General features: G+C 32.2%; 1 protein-coding gene across 6 annotated transcripts in view; it reads left to right on the forward strand.

Annotated features, from left to right (window-relative positions):
• The window catches only part of CEP290 (centrosomal protein 290), a 116,603-nt gene that overhangs the window by 67,726 nt on the left and 35,601 nt on the right, over window positions 1–13,276 (forward strand). For all 6 annotated transcript variants that reach the window (XM_037848374.1, XM_037848372.1, XM_037848373.1 and 3 more), the window contains 10 exons: window positions 2,202–2,407; window positions 3,374–3,525; window positions 4,623–4,734; window positions 5,389–5,844; window positions 6,666–6,830; window positions 8,618–8,725; window positions 8,941–9,075; window positions 10,275–10,541; window positions 11,149–11,256; window positions 12,358–12,557. In XM_037848374.1, coding sequence (XP_037704302.1) covers window positions 2,202–2,407; window positions 3,374–3,525; window positions 4,623–4,734; window positions 5,389–5,844; window positions 6,666–6,830; window positions 8,618–8,725; window positions 8,941–9,075; window positions 10,275–10,541; window positions 11,149–11,256; window positions 12,358–12,557 — 1,909 coding nt within the window. The remainder of the gene's footprint in view (window positions 1–2,201; window positions 2,408–3,373; window positions 3,526–4,622; window positions 4,735–5,388; window positions 5,845–6,665; window positions 6,831–8,617; window positions 8,726–8,940; window positions 9,076–10,274; window positions 10,542–11,148; window positions 11,257–12,357; window positions 12,558–13,276) is intronic.

The following is a 13,276-nucleotide window of genomic DNA, read 5'->3' on the forward strand; positions in this document are numbered from 1 at the left end:
AACCACAGATTTTTGTGTCCAAAGACAAGCCATACAATTACATACATAAAAGTAAGGCATAAAAAGTAATAATAGAATGATATGAGATGTGTGAAAAGGCCAAATAATTTTCATGGTTAGAGAAAATCATATTTGTAGATATCCCTCAATCATATGGCTTCAGATTTTTACACTTTACTGCTTGAGTATGTGACACTTTAAAAATCATGACATTTTGTGAGATATGCAGCTAGGTGAATGGACCTTGAAGACAGTATTTTGAGTGAAATAAATGAGAAGTGAAAAGACAAACATTATAACACTTCACTAATATGGACTAACTATAATGTGCAAACCCTGAGAAGTGAATCTGAGAGCATAGGTTATCAGGGGAAGGCCTACCATAAAGATTCCTAGATTGTAAGCTCTTACAGAGGTCACATCCATTCATGAGTTGTAATGGTTAATTCTAAATTGTGAGATGCCGAGCTGTTTGTGTATAACCTAGTTGGCTCTGTAATTTTGGGTATCAGTGTGACACATGAGACTCAGAGCCAGAGTTCAGCAGCTATGAATGTCAGCATTACCCCATACAGCAACTGTTAAAAAAGTTGAAAAAGAGTTCAGACTTCAGTTAGAGATATGAATGAAGTGGATCTGGTTAGGACTAAGGCAAATCAGACTAAAGGGTAAGGACGATATTGACGGGGTTTTAAAACTTTAACTTCTGTATGAGATCAAAGGAAGAGATGTTTATTTGGTGAAAAATCTATATTTTCTGTAGCACGCTATATAATTTAATTTGTGTGGTCAGTTTATTCAAACACCATAATTACATGGAACTTTGAATAGGGAGTGAGATCTGGTTGGTTTGTACAGGTTAGCCTGAAGCCCCGGAGTAATTTGGGCAAAGAATAAAAATGTTTTTGCAAACCCCCCTTGAGAGACTGGGGACAAGTGTGGAAATATTAAATGTCCCCATCTGAGGAATTACTGATATTCTCACAGGCATTGCCTGAGCCCTTGACCTTGGGCTTGCCCTTATGAAGTTTATTACTGCAAGGAAGAGGCTAAGCCTACTTATAATTGTGCCTGAGAGTCACCTCCAGAGGACCTCTTTTGTTGCTCAGATGTGGCCTCTCTCTCTAAGTCAACTCAGCAGGTAAACTCACTTCCCTCCCCCACTACATGGGACATGACTCCCAAGGGTGTAAATCTTCCTGGCAATGTGGGATGTCTCCCGGGGACAAGCTTAGACCAGCATTGTGGGATTGAGAAAGACTTCCTGACCAAAAGGGGGAAGAGAAATGAAACAAAACAAAGTTGCAGTGACTGAGAGATTTCATATGAGTCAAGAGGTCATTCTGGAGGTTATTCTTTTGCGTTATATATATATCTTTTTAGTTTTTAATGTATTGGAATAGCTAGAAGGAAATACCAGAAACTGTTGAACTGCAACCCAGCAGCCTTCATTCCTGAAGAGGATTGCATAACTATATAGTTTACACAGTGTGGCTGTGTGATTGTGAAAACCCTGTGGCTCATACTCCCTTTAACCAGTTTAGGGACAGATGAGTGGTAAAATTGGGACAAAAATTAAATGACTAATAGGGAGGGATGAGAGGGATGGGATGTCTTGGGTGTTCTTTTTTTATTTTATTTTTATTCTTATTTTGATTTTTTGGGAGGTAATGAAAATGTTCAGAAATTGCAGCGATGAATGCAACAACATGATGGTACTGTGAACAATTTGATTGTACCCTTTGGATGATTGTATGATATGTGAATATATCTCAGAAAAATTGAATTAAAATCATGGCATTACCTGTACATTTATAAAGTAACATTGCTTCACTGCACTTTTCATACAGCTTATCCCCTTTCAATTAAAAATATGTATTTACTGTTTTGGGTTCCTTCTATGTGACACCTCCCACACTAAGTCCTTTACATATGTTATTTCAGTAATCACAGAAGGAATAGTTTTTCTTGTCATTGGATTGATGAAGAATATGAGTTCCACAGAGATTAGATGGACTCTTCAGCCTCACATTTGCAAGAAGCAACAGAGCTAAGATGAAAATACAAGTCTTATCATAATTCAGAAAGCTCATGTGCTTTCCATGGAACTATATTGCTTCCTTACATAGAAAATCTAAAATATATGGAATATAATTTTGATGTATACAGCATGAAAGTGACTTAAGTATTTTTGCATATAGGAAATGACTCTAACATGGACAAGGCAAAGAAATCAGTAACCAACAGTGAGATTGTTTCAATTTCCAAAAAAATCACTATGCTGGAAATGAAGGAATTAAATGAAAGGCAGCGGGCTGAACATTCTCAAAAAATGTATGAACACTTAAGGACTTCATTAAAGCAAATGGAAGAACGTAATTATGAATTGGAAATCAAATTTGCTGAGGTTTGATATTATACTTTTTTTGCCAGTTAGAGAATAAAGAAATAGTCTTGGTTGACATGGTATTATTGTTAAAAGGTTTGTTTGTATCTCAGAAGTAGCATATTAATGTAGTTAGTTCTCGTGTTTAATGTAATAAATAAAAAGTTTCTTTTAAAGTCTGAAATATTTAAAGAGAAAGCAAATGTTTCTGTGAATGGGTTCATGTTTCTTACCAACCTTACATTGTTGGATTTAATGTGCAAAAAGATATTGTTTGTTTAATATTGAATGCCTTCCATTACCACCCCTTCATTTAATAAATATTTATTGTGTCTATTTTACATACTAGGCATTGTACAGGAGGCAGGGCAATAGCAGAAACAAAAATAGACGTTAATCCCTACTCTTAGGGAATTTACATTCTAAAAGGAGGTTTTAGATTTTGTTGATGTAGTCAGAATCATTAAACTGCCTGGCAGTAAATATAGTTTGCAAATATTCAGCAACTTACGATAAAGTAGCGCTCTTGTAATTTTCATTTGTTTATCTGGAGAAATAGTATATTTTCCAAAGCACAAATATATATCATCTTTGTTTATTTTAAATGAGTGACTAAATCTATATTAGTAAGATTTTATTAACTCATTTGGATTTATTTACAGGCGATACTAATGAACAAAGAGCATATTGCATTCCAAGCAAATTAAAAATATCAGAAGTTCATATATATTAATGAGTTGTCTAAAATAAATGAATTTTGGTGGATTAGAATATAACCAGAGTTTCCAAAATGAGTTTTTGACTCTTTCTTCTTCAGTCTTTTCTTCACATATTCAATTTATTTTTAACACCATGTGCCCAAATTCAGTATCAGGACTAGTGCAAAGTAAAGAGGACTGTAGTACTCTGAAAGCTAAATTACAAGTAAAACTTTGCCCAAAACTCATATATCTTAACACTTTTTTTCCCATGTCACTTTTTTCTTAGCTCACAAAAATCAATTTGGATGCACAGAAGGTGGAGCAGATGTTAAGAGATGAATTGGCTGATAGTGTGAGCAAGGCAGTAAGTGATGCTGATAAACAACAAATTCTAGAATTAGAAAAGAGTGAAATGGAACTAAAAGTTGAAGTGTCAAAGTAAGTGTGAACAGACTTTTTAGTCATTTGATTAGATGTATCTGCTCTAATTTGTCTTTAAGAAACCTAATTAGAAGGCTACAATTAGTAGCAATTGATAATAGTTTCTTTTTGTAAGAACTGGGTTGAATAGTATTACAAGACTAATATTTAACAACTGTCAAGCACAAATAATTAGTAAAAATGTTGTTTATGACTGTGTTTTTGTAGCCACTACATTGGAGACTCCACAGTCCTCTTGGGAATCTCTCATTCCCAACCTGTTTCACTATAAGTACTCCTTTTATTATCATTATTCTCTTCTCTTGGACCTCACCTTTCAGAATAAACTAATTTATGATTATTAATTTAATCATATTTTATTAATCAAAGGTTGTATTACTGGCAATGAGAACTTTTGATCAGTATGAGAAAACCTGACTTATTAATTACACTGAACTAAAATTGTTCCAGTCCAAAGCAAAGAAACTGTATTTTTTTTTCCTGTTTAAAGTTATCACAGTAATCAGATAAGAAATTGAGGACCTTCCTACCACCAAGCCCCTCCTTTTCTCAATCACAGAAAATGCAGTTGCCTTTCCTTCACATTTCTGATAGCCTTGTAAATTAAAATATATAAAACAAATCAAACATTAATCTACCTAAGAATTTTGAATTTCTGAATTTTTAAAAGTATAATTGTATCTGATATATCTAAGACCTTATTCTAGCATATCACAAACTATGATAATCAGTGTTTGAAAAAAAAAGTGTGAAAGAAGGGTTCTTTGGTTATTTTTACATTTTGGTAAAAACTGTATTAAGTGCAGTTTGAGATAATTGTTTACTTTAGAATTTCTAAGGACACTTAATATGATACTATGTGTTATGAATTTTCAAGGGGGAGCAATGTTGGGAATGGAGTTTTCACAGAATATTTGTTAACCTCCCGTGGAATTATGTTTCATGAAGCAATTTAGGAAACCTTGCTTGAGTATTTTATACATAGAAGAGGTGCTGGAAATTAATGGCTTTTCTGGGGGTCTAAAAATGTGAAATTCTGGAATTTACTTAGGAAATGCACTTAATCATTCCTGAAATATTTTATCACTTTGTAGATTAAGAGAGATTTCTGATATTGCCAAAAGACAAGTTGAAATTTTGAATGCACAACAACAGTCCAGGGAAAAGGAAGTTGAGTCCCTCAGAGTGCAACTGTTAGACTATCAGGTATGTACGATATTGACTCTTCTAAGGATATAGTCCACTTTTTCCCTAAATTTATATTAGATATTGGGATAATTTTAGAGTTTTAATCAGAGGATATGCCAACCAGAGTCTCTTATTCTTCTTAGTTGGAATCTATTAGGAAAATTATTTGAAATACCATTTGTAAGCCAGAAAAGCATTTAAATGTCTACAGATTCATAATGCTGAATGCTGATAAAAGTTAAGACATTGAGGAAAAGTGTTAGTAAATCTTTTATAACAGTATTGATTTTGTATTTATATGTGGCTTTTCATATATTCTCACAGTGTAAGTTTTTTTAGGAATAAAAAAATCATCATCATCATAACATCTGCATCAGTATGATACCAGTATTGTTATTTGCGTATGTAAGTTTTAAAATTTAAACAGAGTATAATATTCCAACTGTTTACTACATAGACACCAGATTTGTATTTTAAATGTTTGATTCTAGGTTTTTTTCTTTTATAATTATTTGGTAATGATTTGGATTAAAGCAAGTTTAGATTTTTGTAGGATCTAATGTGTTACATTGTTTAAAAATTTTATTTAGTAAATTGTGATTTTAAATCCATGATATGTTTCATTGGAAAAAATTGAAACTTATATACAAACATATATTTCTTTAATATTAGGCACAGTCCGATGAAAAGGCACTAATTGCCAAGTTGCATCAACATATTGTCTCTCTTCAAATTAGTGAGGCCACTGCTTTTGGTAAGTTGGAGTTGGTTACATCTAAACTGCAGAAGACAGAGGCCTACAATTTGCGTTTAGAGCAGAAACTTGATGAAAAAGAACAAGCCCTCTATTATACTCGCTTGGAGGGAAGAAACAGAGCAAAACATCTGCGCCAGACAATTCAGTCTCTACGACGACAGTTTAGTGGTGCTTTACCACTGGCACAACAGGAAAAATTCTCTAAAACAATGATTCAACTACAAAATGACAAACTCAAGGTAATGCAAGAAATGAAAAATTCTCGAGAAGAACATAGAAATATGGAGAACAAAACGATGGAGATGGAATTAAAGTTAAAGGGCCTAGAAGAGTTAATAAGCACTTTAAAGGATGCTAGGGGAGCCCAAAAGGTAAAACATTGATTTCAAGTCTTGTATTTCCAAAAGAGTTACTAAATAATTTTAAGCTCTTAACATGTGCCTATATGAAAAATGCCTAAAATATGATCAAAAATCTGGTTATAATAATTAAGTTTTATAAATTAGAAATTTTGTCTATTTGAATGTGCATTATTTGTAAAAAAAAACTGAGACTTTTCTAAACAAACACGTTAGTACAAATGCTTATATTTTACAAGATCAAAGAATTTTAAACACTAAAAAAGTTCATTTATATATTAATTAAATACTAATTATTAAATTATCTTGGCAATTATAGTTAATTATGGTTATTAGTTGAATTCTACTTTTCATGTGTTAGTTATTTAAAATTATTTAAAAGTAGTAGACCCACATTTATTTTTTAATATAATTTTTGTTTTTTACCATTATTTGAAAAGAATTAAGTAAAATTATCTTGCAAGTGAATCTTATTCTGTAGGCTAGGAGTATTTAAGATTTCCATTTTTTGAAAGTAAAACCAATGTTTCAGTGCTTTGCTTATGGTGAAATTAATTAAGAGTGATATTATGACAGTGAATGTTAATTAAGAGTGATATTCATTCCAACATAATTTGAAGAATGTTTTACTTTAAGATCCCATATATTTTTAGAAATGAGTCTATGGACTGTCTAAATCTCTAAATAAACTTTGTCATGTAGCTTACCAGGGATAGTTTTCTATCTTATTATAAAATGTTGTGCATTAATGTTTATTAATCACTGAGATCAATGGAGAAATGTTTTTATTTATACAGAATTGACATTTGTGTATGTAATTTGTAAATCTTTAGGTAATCAATTGGCATATGAAAATAGAAGAACTTCGTCTTCAAGAGTTTAAATTAAATAGAGAATTAGTCAAGGATAAAGAAGAAATAAAATATTTGAATAATATAATTTCTGAATACGAGCAAACAATCAGTAATCTAGAAGAAGAAATTGTGCAGCAGAACAAGGTTTCATTTTAAATTTATTTTGATGTTTTGTTGCTAAGATTTTAAACCTTAGAATATTTCATGAGTGACTATGTTATTGTCCTAATTGAATGTAACTCCCATTATTGATGTTGTAATATTACATTGCATATTTTCTAAACTATTCTAAAACTGGATACTTTGTTGTAAGAGTGGTCTTAAACTTAAAAAGGACAATACTTATTTGATAAGTTGATTTTTTTTTAATTTTAATCATATTTTTTATAGTGGAATATAACATATAAACATAGAAGTAATAACTTTTCGAGTGCAATTTAACAAGTAGTTAGAGAGCAAATTTCAAATAATGTTATGGATTACAGCTCCAAAGTTTCAGTTATTTCCTTATTGTGAAGTATAAGATATATAAAAAATAACTTTCAAATCACATTTTAACAAGTAGCTCTAGAAGAAATTACAAAGAATGCTATGAGTTACATTGCCACCATTTCAGTTTTTTTCCTTCTAGCTATTCCAATACCCCAGGAACTAAGTAAAAGAAAATTATACAGAGAATCAGTATTCATAATCCTTTGTTAAATTCCAACTTGTCTTTTGCTACCTCTTCCTCTAGTTTAATCACTTTCCCAATTTTCAGAGATGTCTAGGCATTGACCACCCTCTAACTTGTTCATATTGAAAAGGTGTGTCACCATGGGAAAAGGGAAACATCTGGTTGATGTTCTTGAAGAGACTATTGCCTCTGGGTTTTGCTACTTAGCTGGCATAGGAGTTCTCTGGAGGATTTAAGTTTCTGAAGAATAAACTTAGTGAAACTGTCTCAGATAGAGATCCAGATATTCTTCAGGGTTTTCAGGACTACTATTGACTTGAGCTTATCATACTGTGGCCATTTGGCATATCTCACTGAAGCTTGCATAGGAGTAACCTCCAGGACGGCCTCTCAACCCTATTTGAATTCTCTTAGCCACTGAAACCTTATTTTCTTGCCTTTCTTTTCCCCCTTTCAGTCAAAAAGGCATTCTCAATCCCTTGATGCCAAGGTCAGACTCATTCCTAGAATCCGTGTCCCACATCAGCAGGGAGACTCATTCACCTGGGGGTACTGTCCGACATTGCAGGGAGGGTGATGAATTTATTTGCGGAGTTGAGCTTAGAGAGAGAAAGTCCACATTTGAGCAACAAAAGAGGTTCTCTAGAGGTGACTCCTAGGCATAATTATAGCTAGGCTTAGCATCCCCTTGATGTTGATTTTTATTTTGATATTAGTTACTTGACTTTTAATAGTTACCAGTTGCTACTGTCTTGCATTGAGGAAGTAGGAGAAGGCAGCTGAGTGAGAAGAAAGTACAGGCACTTTGGAGGCAGAGAAAATTCACTAAGTACATGCTTGCCTCAGAGATTTTTGTTCCTTCTACCTAAATTGTTCTTATCCTTGATGCCTGTATTGTTAATGCTTTCACTGTCCTCACAAATGCCTTACCTTACCATTGTGGCCTTCACTGACCACCCAATATGTAACAGTAAATCCTACCATCAAGATTTCTTAAATAGTGATTACCTGGCTTTGTTTTTCTCCATGATGCTTGTCACCATCTGTTATATTAGATAGGTTAAAATCCTGACTCCTCATCTGCCTCACTGTGTGATCTTCACCTCTCTAAGTGTGTTTCCTTTTCCATAAAATGGGAATAATAATGGCAAACTCAAAGACTTATGAAGATTAAATAAGAATTGTATGTAAAGTGCTTGTTATGTGCCTGATGAGTGTTCTGTGTGTGTGTCTGACACACATTATCTTTTTTCAGTTTCATGAAGAAAGACAAATGGCTTGGGATCAAAGAGAAGTTGAGCTGGAACGTCAGCTAGATGCTTTTGATCGTCAGCAAAATGAAATACTAAATGCAGCACAAAAGGTATGAACTGATCCCATTTGCTACTCTAGTATGGCCTGCAGTGTTAACTGATAGAAATGTTTTCTAAAATCAGATGTAATTTTAATTGATGTTATCTTTTTATATTTAAAATATAAGTGGAATTTAACCTATTTCTTATCAAACAGTTGTAAAAATTAACTTTGTTCTTCTCAAGGCTACAACTGCTGTTTTTTTTACATGCTATTTCTTAACAGTTTGAAGAAGCTACAGGATCAATGCCAGACCCTAGTTTGCCCCTTCCCAATCAACTTGAGATTGCTCTGAGAAAAATAAAGGACAATGTTCGAATAATCCTAGAAACACAGGCAACTTGCAGATCATTAGAAGAGGTAATTTTGATGAGGTTGCATTTTAATTGGTGTATTGCTGGTAGAATAAATACTATTGATTAAGATGTATAGAATGATGAGTAGCATTTGTTGCTAATTCCACTTTCTTTTTCCTCTCTCATAATGATTCTAGTAGCCAATAAGGAACAGCGGATATGGCTATTTTTAATTCACTCTCTATTCAATAACTAGTTTTCACTTTGGGGCATACTGATCAGAAAAAGACCATTTTATTGTAGTTTTATGAGCCATAGAGGTGTCCTTTTCCTGTATGATCAATAATTGATTTTTTTTCCTTTTTTTAAAAAGTTTTTATTTAATTTGAAGTGCATTTTGTGAATAAATTTATGTATATGTACATATCTATAAATTTTTATTTCATTTGTGTAGTTTAAACTGTCTAAAGGTAAGCTAGAAATTACTTATTAAGCTAATCTAATCTAAGTCTTGAATTTGATTAATAGGTGATCAAATCTGCCTTCTTTATTAAATTATCCAGAAAAGAATTTAAACTGAATATGCTTTTCATTTTATTTTCTATCCAACTATATTAACAATAAATATACTTAAAAATAGTTTTGCAAGTAGAATTTTTCGTTTTTCAATCAATTAAGGAAATTTAGATTTTCTTCAGTAATTATAACTAGATCATCATTTATGTTAATTACCTGATTTAAAATATCTGCTTTAATCCTACTGAAGAATAGAAAACTTTTATTTCTGTTTTCTTTTAATAAACTGCAGATTTTATAATGGATATTCATTTTCATTGGCCATTAACGTTTCAATTTTTGTACTAAGCTGACTTTAATGGACTAACCTTCTAGTGGTCTGATAGTCAGTGGACCTAAATAAAAGGAATTATTTATCATATTTCCTTCTAAATCTAGCACCACACATTTCTTGTTCTAAAACTGCAATGTCAAATAAATACCATAATTAAATCTCATATTTATCACAACAGTGACGTTTCTACAACATAATGTTCTTACAACTAAATAAAATGCAGGCAGATAACTATTGTTACATAGAAATACAATAAATTTAACTTTAATGTCAGGTGGGTATTATAAGTATTATGTGAAAAATAATGTCTCACTCCTTTTTTTTAACTTAAAACTAATCTGACTAAAATTCAGATGAAGCACTTTTAAAGGGAAAAAAATATTTTATAAGTCATTATGATTTGATTGTTGCAGAAGTTAAAAGAAAAAGAATCTGCTTTACGGTTAGCAGAGCAAAATATTCTGTCTAGAGACAAAGTAATTAATGAACTGAGGCTTCGATTGCCTGCCACAGCAGAAAGAGAAAAGCTTATAGCTGAGCTGGGCAGAAAAGAAATGGAACCAAAATCTCGTTACACATTGAAAATTGCTCATCAAACCATTGCAAACATGCAAGCAAGATTAAATCAAAAGGAAGAAGTGTTAAAGAAGTATCAGCATCTTCTAGAAAAAGCCAGAGAGGTATTTTATTATATTGTTTTATGCTCTTTCATTTATTATCATGTTTTTAGTCAATAGCCAAATATTATTCTGTCCTGAAGTGTATTTCACTTCTTGCATTCAAAAAATTCTATTTAGGAATTGTTACTTCCATGTGATTGGATTATAGATCTGCCAGTAAAACTGACAGTTTATATAGACTGACTAAATCAGGAATAGCTGTTGGGGTGAGGCCATATGCTTCTGAAAAATGCCAGTTGAGTTTGTAGGTAACAAAGTAAAAAAGTAAAATGAAATCTGTCACACTGGTTATTGGTTGAAATTAGATTTGCTAGAACTTCAGAGGGTAAATCTCACATTTTAAAATTTTTCTAAAATTAAAACAAGTTGAAAGATGATGGATACATTACTATTCTAATGTTAAGAATAAATTATGATCTAAGGTTGGGCTGGGCAATTTGAACATGTTCTGGGGAGGTATATACTGGTCTAGGATATAGATGTAGATATTGTGTCTTCTCTATTTCATAGAGATTGTAAAAGATTAAAGATAAAATATTTAAGGACTCTGGAATGTGAATTAATTTGAATCACAGTTTAAGACATAATTTTGATTTTCTGCAAACAGGAGCAAAGAGAAATTGTTAAGAAACATGAGGAAGACCTTCATATTCTTCATAATAAATTAGAACAACAGGCTGACAGTTCATTCATTAAATTCAAACAAACAGCCTGGGTAAGGTTCTAAGAACTTTGTTCTATTCTTTATTGATTTTTGAAACCATATCATTTAAAATATACTCTCTTCTTTTTTTTAGAACCACCCTACTTTTTTTTTTTTTGCTAAAATAATCTTCTGAAAGCACAGCTCTGCTTGTTCCTCTTCCTAGATCCAAATCCTCACCACTGCCTACAAAATCATGTTCAAAATCCCTGGCCATGCTCTCAAAGCCTTCTGTAATCTGATCTCAGTCTTTCTTTTTTCAAATTCCACATTTTAGTTCCTAGGCTGCTTAAAGCAGATACCATGAAATAGGTTGGCTTAAACAATGGACATTTATTAATTTACAGTTTGAGGCCAAGAAAATGTCCAAATCATGGCAGCATCAAGGCAATACTTTTTTTCCCAAAGACCAGCTGCCGGTGACCCTTCGTTCCGCTGTCAAATGGCAAGGCAAAATGGTAGCATCTGCTGGATTCTCTATTCTCTTCCAGGTTTTTTTGCTTTCAGCTTCTTGCTTCCATGGCTTGCTCTCTTTTCTCTCTGTATTCATTCTGTTTTTAAAGGACTCCAGTAATAGTTTTAAGTCCCATCCTGAAGGAAGTGTGTTACACCTTAACTGAAGTAGCCTCATTAAAAGATCCTACTTACAATGGGTTTACACACCACAGGAATGGATTAGATTTAAGGACTTTTTTTTTCTTTTGGAGCACATACAGCTGCAAACTACCACACCACACTTTATAAGTTCCACCTATCTAATTCATTTTCATCTTTTGAATTCAGCTCATATCTAGCCTCTTTTGATCATTCATTTTTGTTGTGTTAAATGATCTCTTGTCTCTTAACTGTGGAAATAGCATCCTCAAACCCTAAATCATTAATTCAGTCCTTGTTTATTGATTGTCCACCATGTGTAGGCACTTTACTAGATACTGACATTATTACCAAATGTCCTGTCTGTCTTCTTTAAACTTTCATTGCCTATTGTATCATTAAATTTTAGATTAAGTATTATGTTTTGATAGCTTGAGGAGCCCAATTAAATAAATATGGGCTTTTATTTATACATGTCCATGGTTTTTTGTTTTGTTTTTTTTTTTTCATATTTCATAGGATTTAATGAAACAGTCTCCTATTCCAGTTCCTACCAACAAGCATTTTATTCGTCTGGCTGAGATGGAACAGACAGTAGCAGAACAGGATGACTCTCTCTCCTCGCTTTTAATCAAACTAAAGAAAGTATCCCAAGATTTAGAGAGACAAAAGGAAATTACTGCTTTAAAAATCAAAGAATTTGAAAATATCAAATTAAAGTAAGTATTAGAAATATAATATGAAAATATGCAAATGTTAGTAATGATATAATGAAAATAAATACAAGAATTTGTTATGCCAGGCACTATTCTAAGCACTTTATATGTATTATCTTATTTTGTCTTTGCAATGACTTGTAACATAGGTTATTATTTTCCCCATTTTTCAAATAGGAAACAGCCGCACAAAGGCTCAGTAACATTCCCAAGGAGGACACAGGAAAGCCATGATTTGAATCTAGTTAGTCCGACTCAAGAGCCAGACTTGGATTTTTGTCTTGAATCTGGTTCTTAACCCCTTTAAGCTTTAGTTTCCTTATCTGTAAAATAAATGTATTTGCCCTGGCTCTTTCAGGGTGGTTATTTGAAGGCCACATGGTACTGTATAAGAAAGTAATTTGAAAATTGTAAAGAAACATATAAATATAAGATTTTTATTTACTGATATATCCCGCATTACTAAAAAGTGTCTGGCACATAATAGAGATTCAGTAAATATTTGTTGAATTAAAAACTAACTGTATTTTTATGGCTATTAACCATAGTGACAATTGAGTGTTGATAGCATTCTTTATATTAGAGATTCTAAAGATTTGTTGAACCAAGGTATCAGAATGTAGATTTTAAACCCAAAACAAGTTTATAGCTATGCATTTTCCAACCATTGTAGAACTGTCTATCTGGGCTTCAAAATTCTTATCTGAAAAATGAGAACGTTG

This window comes from Choloepus didactylus, chromosome 8 (assembly GCF_015220235.1).
Source record: "Choloepus didactylus isolate mChoDid1 chromosome 8, mChoDid1.pri, whole genome shotgun sequence".
Lineage (NCBI taxonomy): Eukaryota > Metazoa > Chordata > Mammalia > Pilosa > Megalonychidae > Choloepus > Choloepus didactylus.